The sequence below is a fragment of the Desmodus rotundus genome, chromosome 2 (assembly GCF_022682495.2).
Source record: "Desmodus rotundus isolate HL8 chromosome 2, HLdesRot8A.1, whole genome shotgun sequence".
In the NCBI taxonomy this organism is placed as follows: domain Eukaryota; kingdom Metazoa; phylum Chordata; class Mammalia; order Chiroptera; family Phyllostomidae; genus Desmodus; species Desmodus rotundus.
In genome coordinates, this window is record NC_071388.1 from 13,474,070 (window position 1) to 13,491,928 (window position 17,859).

General features: G+C 37.9%; 1 protein-coding gene across 4 annotated transcripts in view; it reads left to right on the plus strand.

The window, feature by feature from the left end:
* MRPL39 (mitochondrial ribosomal protein L39) overlaps positions 1 to 17,859 on the plus strand; it is a 157,487-nt gene that overhangs the window by 109,176 nt on the left and 30,452 nt on the right. The window contains exon 10 of one of the 4 annotated variants that reach the window (XM_053918011.2): positions 17,346 to 17,648. The exons of the other annotated variants lie outside the window; for them this stretch is intronic. Within the exon in view, the coding sequence (XP_053773986.1) occupies positions 17,346 to 17,429 (84 nt within the window). The 3' untranslated portion in view covers positions 17,430 to 17,648. Of the gene's footprint in view, positions 1 to 17,345; positions 17,649 to 17,859 lie in introns of those variants that run through there. 4 annotated transcript variants of the gene reach the window in all.

Consider the following 17,859-nt stretch of genomic DNA (forward strand, 5'->3'; position numbering starts at 1 on the left):
GCAGTAGCATCCTGCTTCAGGAGAAGTTCTACTCTCACCTCTGCCAACTTCCTAGGGTGGGAAGAATGAAGGCAGCAGAAGGTTGTTGATGGACAAAAGTGCATTCACTGTAGATAGGTATCTGTCCAAGCTTCCAGATGAGTCAAGAAACTCACCAGATATTCCTGCTTCCCTCTTCATCTCACCCACAGACCCAGGCAGCCATTTCCATGTGGGTGTCATTGCCCAAAGAGTTGGGAGAAGAACACGGCAGGATGATAGTTGACGTTGTTAATCTGCGCTGTTTTTCTCCCTGCACGAGCATGTATTCTCCTCTCTCTGGCCCTCCTCATTCTAGCAGATAGGTGACTGTGAGAAAGTGAGGTAGGATAATGTTTCTGGCTACTAACTATCAGTAACCCAATCTGAAGGAGAAGTAAGACAAGATTGCCAGAAAAGGCAAAATGAGGGAGGATCTGTGGGCATTGACCACGTCTCTCAGCCAGAGATATGATAGAAGGGAATTTTCCAAGCTAAAAAGAGATACCCATAAGAGTAAGGGGTGTTGGGAGGAAGTGGAGGGCGGAAAGTGAAGGGGGCAAAAAGATAGGGTCAGTGCCTGACTTTCAACTACATAAAGAAGGGAGTGGTAAGACCTGTAGAGGAAACACACGTGTGGTGTTGACACAAATGAAACTGAGAGGATTCATCTTCCCAATGGCAGACATTTAGGAATTATAAAAACAAAACGCTGTGATGAGTATCCTTGCGTCCCTGTGCAAGAGCTTTTCTGGGATTTACACTTTAGAAGTTGGCTTGCTGGAGTCTAAGCTTCAAATTTTGCTAGATATTGCCAAAAAATGCTTTCCAAATTATACTAATTTGCTCTTTCAACCTCTTCTATATTTTCCTCTCAAATGCAAACTACATTCCCTGTGGTAAAACTTCAGTGTTTATTAATCATCATTACTTAACCTTAAGAATTTGAAAGTTCTCTTGGTTCCCCACCACACCTGCCATTGTCGGGCTTTTGACTTTTTTCCGGTTTGACACACATAAAAACGAACCTTGATTTAATTTGCATGTTTCTATCGCTGGCACATTATATCTTTCCCCCCATGTATTTATTGTCTGTACAGAACTTCCCTTTTATGAACTGGAGGCTTATATTTATTTCTTTACTGGAATTTTTGTCTTTTTCTTGTATGTAGGATATTTTTATGTATTCTAGATTGCAATTATTTCTCAAATATCTTTTAAATATTTTCTCTGTCTCTAGCTTGCCTTTTAACTTTGTTTATGGTGTCCAATATATGGGACTGTAAAATGTTAACGTCTTGAAATATATTCATCTTTTAGTTTGTAATTAATGGTTCTTAACAGATTTTATTTTTTGGAGCAGTTTCATGCTCTTAGCAGAACTGAGCGGAAGCTACACAGATTTCCCACATATCCTCTACTTCCACACCTGCATAACCTCTTCCATAGTAGACATCCCCACCAAAGTGGTACATTTGTTAGAACTGATGAACGTTTTTATATTTTAAGAGATCTTTTCTTACATGAATGCTGTGAAACAATCTACCTTTTTTTTTTCTAAAATGTTTTAAGGTTTCTTTGAGCCTTTGTGTCTTTAATCCATGTGGATATCCTATTTGTACATAGAATGAGGAGGAATTTAGTTTTCTATACATTTAAAAGTTTGTTTCTCAATCACATGGGGTTAGACCACGCTAGGGACAAGATTCACCAGCAGCCCCACTGAAAGATGCAGGGTAGCAAAGCCGTTCATAGCAGGCATCAGGATTAGACACTGTGGGGAAACCACTGGGCTCATGATAAGACTCAGAAACCAAAGAAAACAACAGAAAAATCCAGATGTTATCTGGAACAGTTAGTGGGGTGACCACTCAGTAGTCACCCATGTGGAGGCCATTGGCTAATGGGGAACTAGGGACATTCACTGATTGAAACAAGATACAACTGGGCTGGCCTCCCAACTGGGTATCAGAATCTGGGTCAAACAGCCAACCACCAGCGAACGTAGCAGCCAATACAGCCACAGAATTTTTCATGCAACTGTAGACAATCAAGAGGAACGTATTTTCTGGATAATGTTTAATCTGTGTAATATCACTAATGTATTTAACATATTTAACATATATAGTATATTTAACATACACTATAACCATCTTTAAGTTCTTAAAAAAACTGAACCTAGTGGAGAGAAGGGAAAGATACTCTTTTAATTGTTTAGTTAGGAAAAATAAGATTTAGATTTATTTCCCCCCCAAAGAATAAAATAAAATCAATTATAATAATTTGAACAGAGATTATAATTTTTCTTATAAAATTTATTTTCTATAAGTAAAATAATCACACAGAATTCACAGTAATTCTTGTATTTATATAGCTTTTTAAAGAAACTAAGAGAAAACCTTGTGTTATAGAAAACACTTAATTAAATGGTTTCTAATGTAAAGTCTCAGTGTACATCATCTCAGTTATCAGAATTGACCTGCTGTGTGATTTCTAAGATAAGTATCAAATTAAACATTTGAAATATAGATCAATCTTTGTAATAAACATTTTTTAAAATAAAAATAATTAGCTGGGAATATCCCACATGTATTCTGAATCCCCCAGTTTGCCCACGTAATTTTTCTCATTGTTCTGTAACACATGGGATTCTTTCTATGAATGACATCAGTTTGGAAATACCCACAGTTTTCTGAGTTATAAATGGACATCTCACTATGTGTGACTGATTATATTATGATTCATACTTTCACTTCTGTTTTTTATACTATCATTTTGAAAAAGTGAAAATGAAACTGTTTCATTGGTCAACAGTTCACAAGAGAGAGTAAAAAGTAAGGTGAGTATAATGTTTCACGAAACATTTCAGAATTATATTTCAACAATTTAAAAATATTTTTGAAAATACTGTGACAGCCATTTCTTAAGGAAGAAACAATGTAGTTGTGAAAAATTGCTCTCAGAGAGTTAATCTGGGACTTAGCATTGACTATTGTCAGAGTTCTGTTTTACATAGAAACATTTCTTCCAGAATCTCTCTCTGTCTAACAACTGGTTTTCTGTGTAGAACTCAGCCTTATATCTCTATAATTTGTTCCCTTAAATACTGCGCTATGGTAGAAAAATGATGATAGCTAAAGATTTAGGAAGACAGAAAAGAAGGAAAAAAGGAGGGAAGGAAGGGGAAAAAAGAAAAAAAGAAGGAAGAGAAAAAGGATAGATGGAAGGAAGGAAAGAAGGAAGGAAGGAAGGAAAGAAGGAAGAGAGGAAGGAAGGAAGGGAGGGAGGAAGGAAGGGAGGAAGGAAGGAAAGATGGAAGGGAGGAAGGAGGGAAGGAAGGGAGGAAGGAAGGAAAGATGGAAGGGAGGAAGGAAGGAAGGAAAGATGGAAGGGAGGAAGGAAGGAAAGACGGAAAGGTGGGCAGTGTGGAAAGTTCCCACCTGACTCCAGGTCTGAGAGCCTTCATTCGTACTTTGGGTTCCCTTAGGGCAGGAGTCACACCTGCTTATTGCTGTGTCCCTCACATCTTTGTCAGTTCCTTGCACATAGCAACATTCAACTAGTATTTGTTGGGTAAATGAACATAGTAGCTCACAAACAATTTCTGTATCTCATGGTTTTCTGCGGAAAACCACAAGAAAAAAAATGGCTTCTGAGGTCTCAGGATTTTAGTAACCATAAAGTATTAGGAATCTAACGAATTTCTCTTATAAAATCCTTAAAGTAGAATCACAAGGCATGAGACCAAAGCCTAGATGTCCCAGTGCCTTGTGATTCTTTAACTTTACTCATTAGAATGGGAATTTAACCAGAGATTATAAACCCCTTAAAGATTAACGTGGCTTAAAAAAAATCTTTTTATTAAGTATATATTTACCTTTCTGGGCTGCCTGTCACCAAATGGCAGTTTCTACAAAGAATTGTCTTGTGGGTCCATATGTGTTTTCTTATAAATGAATGAATTCCTCACCTTCAAATCTCTCCTTCCCAGACTAAATTTCTTTTTCTACCTACACTGCTTGATGCTTGAGTTTCAAATTTACCAACTCCTTTAGCTTAAGGCATTGAGGGATGATCCTATCTAAGAGAGGAAAGCACCCTCTGTAACCATCATCAACATCTTGAGACGGGGCAGTCAATCACTCTTTGGATTTCTAAGACATCGACACACAGGAAGGAATGCTTGTGCAAAAGGTAAGGAGTAAAAACTGTTCCAAGGGCAGTACATTTGTGAGGACTGTTTAGTGGGAAATGTAAAAGTTACTCCTTCCAAAAACTGTCAGGAGAGCCCTAAAGGAGAGCACTAAAAATATTAGAACATCCAATGTCAGTTATTCCAAAAACCTGAGCTGAAAAGATCATTAAGAATGTGCTGAGAATATTAATAAAATCCCTCTTATTTTAAGCTACTACATTTTCTAATAGTTAATCAGCAGTAGATTACAGAGTAGAATTGCTATAAAGATTAAATGGATATTAATGAAACGAAAGTCAAACAGTGAGATTCTATTTGAAAACTGAAGGCAATTAGCAGCAGAAATATGGAAATCAACTTACTGAAACAGAATAGCTAATAAGCCAATGAGACTCGACTTGTAATCCATTAAATATTTTTAAAAGAAATAGTGTGTTAAGCAGAAAGGGAGTGGGTCAGCCTGGCGCACGAGAGACGAAGACAAAGAATCCACGAAGTGCACTTCGGCAGAGAATTTCAGAGACATTTGTTCCCAAAATTTGACCTTTTTGGTGCTGATTGTTGAAATTGCGGCACGAGTTATTCATTGCTTGATGTCAATGAACATCTTGTTTAAATCAATCCCTACTTACTCTGGATTCCAATTCACTAAATGCTATTTTGATGATAATTTGATTTCTGACATAACTTTACAAGGAAGGAATGCATTGGCCAGAGGATCCCTTGACGGTTGTATCTTTCATCATAATTAATGGGTTCCCCCCCTAGTTTGTACAGACATCTCCTCAATCTAATTCATACAAGTTACACTTCCCAAGTTTGACCTAGTCTGGGCACTGACAGTATTGATTATTCACGTAGACAAGGCAGAGCTTTGGGCTGCAATGGCTTTCCCAAGGCTGCTGCCACTTTAATGAGCCCTCCTGGCCTTCCTTCTTTTCGTGGGGAGAGTGTGAGAGAGTACCCAGTGGAACGCACGACGTGGACTGCTGTACCACAAATGTTAGTTTCCATTCCAAAGCGTTCCCTCCAGGAGCTGGTAGAAAGAAGAGAAAAAGGAAATAGTGTACTGAGAAGAAGAAAGCAGGGAGGAAAAAGAGAGCAGAGGAGTTGGCTGAAGAAATGCTGCATTGACATATTGAGTTCTGATAGAAATTTCCCTTGTGATGGCATATTGTACCTTGTCAAGCGTGACAGTTAATTTTACGTGTCAAATTACTGGGACCATGGAGTGCCCAGACGTTTGGTCAAACATTGTTCTGGGTGTGTTTGTTAACATTTGAATTGGTAGACCTTGTAAAGCAGGTTGCCCTTCCCCATGTGGGTGGGCCTCATCCAATCAGTTGAAGGCCTGGATAGAACAAAAAGCTGATCCACTTGCGCAAGAGGGTACTCCTTCTGCCTGGCTGCTTTTGAGCTGAGGCATCAGTTTTTTTCTTGCTTTCACACTCTAACTGAATCATCGGCTCTTCCTGGGCCTCCAGCCTGCCAGTGTTCTGACTGGGTCTCCTGTGTGCCAACTGAAGATCTTGCATCTTGCCAACCTTCACGATCACGTGAGCCACCCTCATTCTCTGTCTATATACATCCTATTGGCTTTGTTTCTTTGAATAACCCTGGCTAGCACATCAGGTGTTTTTAAGAAATGGAATTTGGCTAGACAATTTTACTTTTGCAAACGAATTAGGTCTTTAATGCATTCATTGGCAAGGGAAAAATATTTTCATCTAAATTAGATTTTCTGTGACTCCATGTAAATGTGTTTTCCATTTTTTCCTTTAATGAAGATATATCCCTTTCCATGAACACTTGTCAAATTTATCCCCAGGGGTGCAAAATTAAATACAGTAATTAACTTAAGAATGGGGTGTACTTTTATGTGAGAAATGTCATGGTACATTTCGCCTGGTTGGTTTTATTTGTGATGCTGCCACATTGCCTTTAGCTCAACAGACTATTTATTCCCTCAAATCCCCAAGCTGAAACCTGACTCTTCTGTTCAGTAAACCACCCACTACAAAGTCAACAGCTCTACAACTTGCAAATTCTGCCAAAATGCTTTTGAGGATAATTTATTACAGGAAAATATAAATCAACAAGGGGTTGTACTCCGTCCCAGTAACATAAGAGCATTCACTAATTTCATAAGCATTTCTTGAGCACCTACCAATGTAGCAGACTGGAGAAACAAAGATGAAATGAACACAGATTTTTTCCTTAAAGAAGGAATATGGGAAAATACACATGAAAGCTAAGAGGGAAAGGAAAGTGCCTGATGTTTATTGAGCATCTCTGCTTTACCAGGGATGCTGTTGAGGGCTTTGCAGTGGATCTTCAAAACAGCATCCCAAGGTAGATACTATCATTCCTCATTTATGAGGCTGCCTAGGCTCAGGGAGATCCTCTGGTTAGGAGAATAGAAATTACAAAATTATAGCTAACATTCGCTAAGCGTCAGTGAGAGAGCAGAGTTCAAACTTGTCTCTTACAAAGCCAGAAACATATGAGTTACTCTTTCTCCTTCTCCTTTATTCTTCGAATGCATCCCAACTTTAATTTTACCAGTTCTACTCCAGTTCATCCAAAGATACCATCATTTCTCACCTAGATCATTGGATTAGATTCCTACATCCTTTTTGATCACCTTCCAATTTCTTTTCCACATAGTGGCTGGGCTGGATTTTTGAATTTCAAATCTCATTAATTATAACTCTTCTCAAAATATTACACAGCTTCTCATGTTCATTGGATAAAGTTAAAAAAAATCATTGTCTTAGAAAACCAAAGACAAGGTTCTGGTTTCTGGGCCCTAACTACCACTCCATCCACATTGCATATCAAGTTTCTTGTCCTTCAGGCACACGGGCCCTTTGTCATCGCTGTGTTCTAATCAAGTGCCTCTGGCCATAGGACCTGCTCCCTCCGCCTAATCTGCCCCTCCCAATATTCTCGAGCATTCTGTCCTTCAGAGATTTTACCATAATTGGGATGTCTTCATGTGGTCCTCAAATTATTGAGTGTATCCTATCCCCCACTAGATTAGAAACACCAACAATTCTGAAAGGGATTGTGTCTTTCTTTTTCCTCCTATTGTATCTCTGCCCTAGCAAAGTGCTGGCACATAACAGAGGTTGACAAATACAGGCATGGTCTCTATCAATGCTCACATCCTCTGTCTCAGAGATACTTCCATTCCTCAATTTACATGGGCAGCCAGAGAGCTTCAGTTGGTTTATTGACATGCCCCAAATTGCAAAACCAGTAGGTGGAAGGACTTGGTGTTTTACTTTCCCAGACTCTATCTTAGACTTCTCTGTTCCTTAAGCCTTGGAGAATAACAAGAACCACCAAGTTCTCCCCCCTGCCCCCCATTCTTTGTTACTGGATTACATCGAACACATGGACTTTCAGTGATTGTACTTATTTCGGAACACCCATTTTTGTTTTGGAAAAATGAACTGACTAGCTTTTAACAAAATCTGATTAAGACAAAATAACCACGGATGGTCCCATAACCAGAAACTCTAGTATTTTTGTTTGGTGTATGATACTAACAGATAAAATTTTCTTTCCAGATGTGCTGCAAAAGAAGCTGAGGTGACAAACGGGATGTTTTAATTCAAGTACATACATACACTGATAAATTTTTACCATCTCTGTTAGTAATAATCAGGATGACTTGTCTGGTCATACTCTTTTATTAAGTTGGGCCACATACAATGGCTGATAATTAACTATTTTTGACCACAAAACAGCATATTCATGAGGTTTAGTTCCTTCATAAAGAGGTATTTCCTATCTCTCCTCTGTGTCCTAGGAAACATTTTATTTCATTTCTTTTTCTTTTTTTTTTTTAAATCCTCACCCAAAGATATGTCTATTGACTTGAGAGAGAGAGACAGAGAGAGACAAGAAGAGAGAGAGACAGGGAGAGATGTGAGAGAGAAACATTGATTGGTTGCCTCCCATATGCTCCTGGGCCAGGGATCAAACCCTCAACCTAGATATGTGCCCTGACCAGAAATTGAACCTGCAACATTGTGGTCTATGGGATGGTGCTCCAATCAACTGACCCAACCAGGGCAACCTGTCATTTCTTGTCAGCCCATTGAAAAGAGGCCAATTTTGATCGACGTTGCTCACTGGAATGTTGATCTCCTTTCTTCCCCATTACTATATGTGCATCCATCTTCCACCTGGAAGCTGTGGACTAGTTAGAGGTAATCTGCTATTTGATCAAGGGTAGTAAAGCCTCATATAGTAAAATGGAGGAATTCATAAATTTGAAGGACCTAGTATATTTATAACTCTTCTTTAAGAGAAAATGGCCCAAAGCAATATCTTCCTGCACACTTTGCTATGACTCATGGCGACTGCTCGTGTTGAGTGAAAGCAGTGGGCCCCATGGATTGGACCAGAGATCAGGAGGTAAACTCTATTAAAGAAAAGGAGATGAGAAGTCATGTGGACCAAAATAGATGACCTCGGTTTCTGAATTTCCAGTTTCTACTCTGTCTCTAGGAGGCCCTACTGTCCTTTATTTCTCAACTATGAATATTCATGGAATTTTTCTTTTATAGATTTCTAATAAGACTCTCTATTTGTGCTTGTCAGGGAAAACTCTTTTCCTCATTACCAAACAATCCCTGACCAAGATAATTAAATGGAATGACTATGTGAGGTGTTTTGTTTTGTTTTTCTTTTCTTCTTTTATAAACTATAAAGACAAATATGATGAGTGGCTATTTAAAAAGAGAAATGACCTTTTTCTGTGAAAGTTGGCTTCCAGAATAGAAATTTATTTTCTTTTGGCCAATTATATTGTTTGCAAAAAGCCAGTAGCCAAGGAGAAGGAGATACTGCTCCAGCGAGGTATGGAGTGTGTGTTATTAGACAATGAACACAAATGCACAAGCCAACATCATTCATTTGCAATCCAGAGGCTTTAGGAAGTTGTTCGGTTGAACTTCCCCTTTTCCCTTCAGGAGGGATTAATCGGAACTCCTGTGGTTTATGGACAACCAAGAAGATCACCGCTGACCACACTTCAAAACTTTCTTTTACAGCTATAAAATCAATTGGCTTAGACCTTAAGTACCATTCCTTATGAAAAGGGTTTGTCCCTATGAACAAGTGGTTTTGAAAAAATTTTCACCAAGGCATAGAAAACACATTGGAGAATATTACAAATGAATTTATTTTATTTATTTCACAAACCTTTTCACTGTCCTTTGGAGGGCGTTATTCAAGCAAAGATTGAGCTGAATTTAAAGGGCAAAGATTTGAAATCAGAAGATTTTTTTAATTTATTTTTTAATAAACATCTTTTCTTTATTTCTGAATAGCAATTTTCAGAGCTCTCATATCTTGCTTTTCCTTATCTACAGATAAGAAAATCTAGGGTTGACCTACATGTCCTTTAGTAATATTTGTTCAGCTGAACAGCAGATAACTCCATCTTTTTCAAGTGTTATCTTTGGTACCAGATGTCAATAGGGTATAGAGCCATTTTGGAACTCTTCTGAGGGTAAGTGATGAGTGTAGAGATCATATCAAGATTCTATAAGAAAATAATGTTGCTAGTTTAGAACCCCAAGGACAATATCTCTTAATTGGAGCAAAGATTGTATTTGAAAGATTATGTTTCTTATCCCTGATAAATAACATGTTGCATACGATGGGATGTAGGTTTCTTTTTTCTTTTCTTTTTTATTTATTTTGGTGGTTAGAGAGAGACTGAGCTAGAAGGGAACTGGTTTTTATGGGACAAAAGCACAAATCTTCATGAATGTATGTTCCCCAAAGCTGAACTTGAGACTTTGCCTAGCCTCTCACCCAAGCCTGCAGTCATTCAGACATTGTAGAATCAACAAAGTGTATTAATATTCTGAAGGCCCCGCTGGTTCCGACTGCTCGCCATTTCTTCCAGTCTCCCTTAAGCACTGCTATCAACAAGGGGCACTGGTAGCGAATGTCTGTACCCTTTAAATGTCTGCTATGTACCGATTGCCTTTGGGCCAAATGGAGAAAATGATGTAATTTGATCATATTTCAGGCACTATGTCCAAGCCTCACTATGTACTATTATAATATTTTTAAAAATCCTAAAAAGGTATTATTGAATATATGAGTGTTTTACAGATCCAGAGACTGAAGTTTGAAGAGGTGAGCCTGACAGCCCCTATCCACACACACACACAATTATTAAGTGGAAGTTTAAGGATTCAAATCTAAGCTTATTTGATTCCCAGTCTGGTGTTCTTAACTAATATATTCTACTATGTCTCAGTACCATCTTTTTTTTTGCTTTTAAGGAACTGAAATTTTAGTCATAGTGGTAAACTTGTTAGCAGTTGATCAGGTGGGTTATGGTGGAGGGAAGTATAGGCACTGAGAGAATATGGGGGAGGCACCTAAACTTGACTGGTGGAATGAGACATGGTATCCTGGAGAAGGTGACTGTCCTGGACGAGGATGTGTCCGTCAACACTGATGAAAGAAAACCAAATTTGGGGCATTGGGGGGGGGCTTGTGCACATACTGGAAATGAAATTATTTTTGTGGAGTTGGAATAAGAGTAGAAGTTGAGGAGTCATCTTGGATGGGAGTAGAGAAGTGGGCGGTGACCTCGTTTGGGACCATTGTATAGCACCCTAAAGGACTGGATTTTATCCGTAAATCAATAGGAAGACCTCGAGGACTTCATGTATAAGAGTAACATGATCAGATTTGTATGTTAAAAATTTCTCTTCGGAAGTTGTATGGAAGTTGGATTTGAAGTGATTGGAGGAAGAGAAATCAGGTTTTGCTGTTAAAAAGTAATTTGTGCAATAAGAGATGAGTCCCCAAATACGATAGTGACAATGTGGATGAAGAGGGAGGGAAGATTTGAACAACTTTTGGAATTGAATTTACTAAACTTAGTGACAAGATTACATGTAAAGAGGAGATGAATGAAAAAAGAAAAAAATCTTGAAGATGATTGCCACTTTTCTCTCTTGGCTGACTGTTTCATCACAGGAGCGGCTACTCAGGAGGAGCAGATTACCAGTAAAGTAATAGGGTACCTCTACAGGATACTCAGGTGGGGAGGCTTAGAGTTGTACAAATGGATGGAGCTTAGCAGAAAGGTGTAAGCTAAAGATATGCTTCTGGTACTCATTGGCATAAAGGTGGTAATTCAATTCATTAGAGAGGATGAAATCTTTTAGTGATAGTGTGAAGAAAGAGGAAGAAGAAGATGAGTAGAGAAAGCTCAGACATTTACAGGATGGGTAGATGAAAAGAAGCCTGTAAAAAGTAAAGAGAAGGAAAAACCAGGTAGGCAGAAAGTAAGCCAAGCCTGATTATATAGTCAATTAAACAAAGGTACGTGAGAACTCCCAAAAGAAAAATGGTAGGAAATAGCTGTACGTTCTACAGAGAAGTGAGAAAAATTGGAAAGCATCCTTTAAGTCTATAGCATCAGGAGGATGTTGGACATGCCTCTTCAGTTTAATGACAACTTTTGTTCCTCACTCTCCTAACTGGGATAAGGCTTAGTGTGGTCAGATGGCCAGGGAGAGAGGGGTCAGCTTGGGGATGGCATACCACTCTAATGTCCGCAAAGAGACGGCATGGCAGAAAAGGATTTCTCTTCCCTCCCATCCTATTTTTATTGCCTTAGTCATGCGTGGAGTGCAATTACTCTAAACAAGTCAACGTTTTTTCTTTGGATCCTGATGTATGTTTAATACACTTTGAGTTTATTTCCTTCCTTTTCATACCAACTCTTTCAATGCATACACTCACTACATGATCTGTTTTCTTTGTAAACTTTGAAATGGAATCTTAGCCTCCTGAAACTGCATATTGGTGACCTGTTTCTACTGAAAACCAGGGGCCTTTCACAATCCTCTGCCTCCTGGGTTATTATTCAGCTGCATGTGAGTCTGTTGAGAGCCTTCCTTGAGAAAACTCTTATTCTTCCTCTCTGGGCCACCACAGCATTCTCAGTCTTTTCCCCCCTGGGTCTTATTTTCTCCCACATCCGAGTCACTGGAGTTTCTCAAGGACTTGTCTTTAGCTGTCTCTTCTCTTTTACACACCAGTTTCTTCATAGAGTTTTATGTACTCAGAGTTTTACCATTAAGTTGACAATGAAAATATTACATCGACACCTGTGATCTGAGTTTTAACTTGTACTTAACCTCCCTATTTCCCAACCACTAGAATCCTGCTATCTTCTCATTCTTCATTCCACAGGTAAGCTCAACTTTTGTCCTTTTCTTGGCCTTTACTATTTTTTAACCGATAAAGACCTCTTCCTTTCTATGCTTCTTTTAGATTATGCCATCCAGATTAGTATCTGTCCTAAACTGTGTGAAAACACTGTTCTCCAGTTGCTTATAGATATTTTGAAGACACACTAAGATTGGTATTTCTTGTATGACACTTAAATACTTAAACATATTTTTTTGTTGTTTTTTTTTTTTACATTTTCTTTTTAATGAATTTATTAAGGTAACACTGGCTAATAAAATCATATAGATTTCAGGTGTACAATTCTATGATATGTCATCTGTACCAAACCAAATCATCTTTCACAAAATCTCAGCTGGAAGTTCTTTAAAAATGTCAATGTCATTAAAAAAACCCCAACAAAGCAGACCGAGATCCAGACACCTGGCACCTAAGTGCAGCAGACTCTCCTGGTGGAGCGAGGGAAGTGGGAGAAGGGAAACTTCTCTCTCTTTCTCTCTCTCTCTTTCTCTTTCCCTCCTTGTCTGAGGGAAACTTAAATACTTGATAGTTAATTACTGTGTCCACTTTCTAAAAATGGTAGTATTGTAGATGAAAAATGAAACATAGGTAAACACCAGAGTAGAAATAGTTTTATACCCTATAATAATGTAATACTTATTTAGGGATTTGTGTTTATTGTCCAGCTAAGTTCATTTACTATTAAGAGACAATTAGAATGTGAGATTTAAGTGTACTGAATATTAAGGGTCATTTAAAACAAACATACTAACCAAATGTTTTTTCCTCTTCTTTGTTAATTATTTGACTCTGGAACTTAATGTCACTAATATGTTTTTCCATAACCCTGCTTAAGAAATAAGTAGAAAAAATTTTAATGGAACATTACAATGGGATATTTAGCAAAATTTTATGACTCATAACTTGGAGAATGCAATTAATTATAATTACTTTCATTAAAATCCACTACAATCTGATTTGTGCTGTTAATTAGAAAAAATCTATGGGTGGAAAATTCTATGTTGAAGAAATATTTTGTTTTGTGTGGTATTGAGCAAAACTTTGAAAAAGTTTCATGTGTTTGATTTGTACTAAAGACTTGTACTAAATATCAAATAAATTGTAGATATAGTGAAAAAAAATAATGAAACAAACTTCCTGAAGCAGAGCCTCACAAAAAGAAAGCATTTTTCTCATTGAGTTTAACAAAAGGACCATTTCCCTTATTCCCACTTAATATACCAGGTTAATCTTAGAAAGTACATAGACCTGTTGATGTATTGTCTGGTTGAGAAATGACTAAAATTCTATTCTGGACCAGGTCACTCGGGTAGTGGTCAAATAATAATTATGATACTATTGGGGCTATATTTAGAAAGATTGAAAACTCAATTTGAATTCTTTCAGTAGCTGAGTCACTGCAGTGCCCCTGCAATTAACTTTTTTTTGCGCCTCAATTTTTCTGTTATAATTTAAAGGAAAATTTTGTTGAGAAAATGTAAGATATTATTTAATAATGAGAAAAATTTGAATTCAGAAAAAGAGAAAAATATGAGTAAAGTCTTGCAGGAATTTTGCCAGCTGAGAGATGAGGGCTGAATGTGGGTCAATTATAATGGAGACAATTGGAAATCGCCGGTATTTTATTTTAGTTTACCCAAAAGAAATATGTCTCCAAGATGGTATATTTCAGGACCTAAGTATCAGCGTTTCTTTTTTTTTTCTTCAAAATTGATTTGAGAGAGAGAGAGAGAGAGAGAGATCAATTTCATTGTTCCACTTATTTACATATTCATTGGTTGATTCTTGTATGTGCCCTGACCCAAGATCAAACCAGCAACCTTAGCGTATCAGGGTGACGTTCTAACCAACTGAGCCACCCAGCCAGGGTCCCTAAGTGTCAGCTTTATTCGATGTGTTGCTACTGTGCTTTCATTCATTTGCTTTATTCTATCAAGCAGCTCTGTGTTAAATACCAACTTCGTGGTGAAGTTCTCATGACTGGTGATGCCAGTAAAGCATGGGATGAAGTTACAGCCCTTACTCTTGCTAAGTTCTTCTCATTCGTCCTCACCCAGGCCTTATTCCAAAATTAGGGTTAGGATTTGTAAGAATCACAAGATGTGTTTTATACTTTGGGGATTGCAGTGTTGGGAAAATGTGTTTCTGGCCTTTGAATGCATCATATTTTTTTTTTTGCTGCCTCTACTTGAAACAGCAAGGAATTTGAGACTAAGAGGTAGAACTTGGAAAGCCCGACACCTATTTTAAATAGATCAAATTCTGGATGGGGGGAGATGACCACTGTGAGTCCCAGTTGTGCGGGTACGGGGTCTACTGTTAAGGCTATGCTTAATGATTTTGTGACACACGTTTAGGTGGTGGCTGAGAATTAGAAGATGGGAGACAACAGAACATAGGCATAATCCTGCTTTAATATTTTTCCTACTCTAATGAACCACCTGGGTTTGTCCTTTCTAATTCACAGGATAATCTTTAAAAATAAAACTGGTATTTATTTTTTTTTTATTTTCAGAGAGAGGGGAAGGGAGGGAGAGAGAGAGGAGAGAAACATCGATGTGAGAGAGAAACATCAATTGGTTGCCTCTTGCACGTGCCCTGACTGGGGACTAAACCCAAAACCCAGGCATGTGCCCTGACGGTGGAATCGAACTGGTGGCTTTTGCTTTGTGGGACTCCGCCCAACCAACTGAGTCTTTCCAGTCAGGGTGGATAATCTTTAAATAATTACAGAAGTGGGTTTATAGACAGGTCAATTCTTTTCCAGAGAGAATTTTATTTCAGTTGTACTTTTCTCTGTATTCTGTCTCCTTTCTCTCCGCTTCCTTCCTTTTCATTGTTGTATCTCCATGGCATTTTCACAGGACACATCAAGTCCAGGCTATTCCCATAAGGATTTGTCAGTCCTAAAGGATATTTTCTGAGAGACAGGAAATTTACTACTACTGGAACTGGTCACCTCTGAGGGTATGTCCCCAGGCCATGCCTACTCTTCTAGGCTTCTTTGACCCCATGTAAATTACGATCAGGAGGGAATTTCCTCATTTGAAGTCTTGTCACTTCAGTAACTTTCTAACTAGAAGTGGGAGAACCCAGAAAAGTTTAGAAAAAAATTTTAGTTCTTCCTGGCATTTGCATGTTTTTTTCCCCTGCACATCATTTGGACATGAGGAACTCTTACTATGTTTTAGGAACAAATATGAATCAATTCTCTGGAAAAATGAATTAGATTTTGGTCAACAGCTGGAGACTACCCTTTTCTTCTCCAGGAGCTCCACAGTAAAGTGGATGTTCAATATAACTGGGAAGAAAGACTACAAATGTTGCTTCTTATTCTGTGTGTCCCTTCGTATAAGTATGAACTTGGGTAAGAATATAAAATATGCACGTACTTCAATTTTCTTAATACTTAAAAAAAGTGTATAGTATGGACAGCCATCTAGAAATGTACTTCAAGTTTCCATGGACTCTCTTATGTAGAAACAGATACTGTCATATTTGTTTTCTAAAAGAGTGAAGAGGGGATATGACCAAGAACGAATGTTTCATGGGTCATTGACTAAAGGATTCTAGAAGATTGTAGTGTGTGGGTGTGTAAGAATGAATAGGGAGGGTCCTTGGCTGACGTGGCTTACAGGGTGGGAGCATTGTTCCATAAACTGAGAGGTCATGGGTTTGATTCCTGTTTAGGGCACATGCTTGGGTTGCAGTTCCATCCCCAGTCAGGGCAGATGAGAGAGGCAACTGATGGATGTTTTTCTCTCCCTCCCTAGCCACCCCCACTCTAGCACCAATAAGCATGTCCTCAGGTGAGGATAAAAAAAAAAATAATGAATGAAGGAGAAGAGGAAGGAGAGGGACAGAGGGAGAAGGGAAAAAGAGGGGTGGTTGAGGGAGGAGAAAATAGAGTGTTTGGGAAATAAAAAGTGCATATCTATACTTAAAACATAAACTTTAGCTGAAAATAATGCAAAGTAAAATAGTGGCTATAAGGGACTACTAAGAAGGAAGGGATTGGTGACATAGGATATTTTTCACTAATTGAAAAATTCTATAGCTATGTTTTTATTTCCTAAGGTATGTGAATAAGTTCTGTACTTTCAAAGATGTGTTCCCTTTCCTTATAAAAAATTAAAAAAACTAGCAAGCAAAATAGAAACAGACTCACAGATAGAGAGCAGGCTGCCAGCTCTGGCCAGGGTGAGTTGGTGGGTGTGGAGGGATCAAGCAAAAAAATAAAAGGACTCATGGACACAGCCAGCAGTGTGGCGATTGTGGGGGTGGGGCGGTTGGAAGAGGGTATAAGGGAAATGCTAAATGGTAATGGAAAAAATATAATAAAAAATCAGCTACTCAAAAAACTTTAGAGGTTTATCAATAAAAAAGTAACGACTTTTAACTCAACTTATTATTTGATTTGACTTTTGTGTTTTCTTTTATCCAGCTGTCAAAATGATCAAGCTGTTGCTGAAAGGATTCAGTAAACTTAATATAACTATTTGTAATAATATTAGATCAATGAATTGGGACAGAATCATCCTTTAAAAAGTTGTGAAGTAGTGTAAATTAAATACATTCAAACATTTTGCCATAAAATAAGAATAAACAGAGTAGCCAAAGAGAAAGTGCTGAGATATTTAAAATTTGAAACCATTCTCTTCATAGTGAAATATCTATTAATACTTTTGTTTTGGGATAAGAAAATCAATTTTCCTCTCAAAATCTATTTCTGACTTTTAAAATGTTAGCTATAAGGGCATGAAACTGACCTCAGATATGCACCAAATTAGTAAACTCACCAATTAGTAAACTATCGCTTTTTTTCCTTCCTGGTTCAACTCTTTTTTTTTTTTTTTTTTTTTTTTTTAAGAGAGGAGAGAAACATCCATGTGAGCGAAACATCCATAGTTTCTTCTTGTATGTGCTCCGACTGGGGACTGAACCTGCAACCTAGGCATATGTCCTGACCAGGAATTGAACCAGAGACCTTTTGGTCTACAAGATGATGCTCCCCCCAAGTGAGCCACACCAACCAGGACCCTGGTTCAACTCGAGTAAAAATATGTGTTTCATACTAACTGAGTGCTTATTGATCCTAGCATATTTATAGACCTAGCATATGCTTTTCAATGTGATTTAATATAGATAGCAAGTTCAATTGCAAGTCCTTTGATGCTCAGTATTAACATGCAGCAAATGTTTGGTCCATAGTAAATACTCAATAAATATTTGTGGAAAGAGTGAAATTTTCAAATTGACTATTCTAGATGGATTTGTTTGCTTTAGTTTGCCCCATGAAAATAGCTTGCTTTCTTAAACTTCTATGCTATTTTGCAACTTTCTCCCATAAGTCGTAACTAAACCCAGGCCTTGTAAGTATAGAT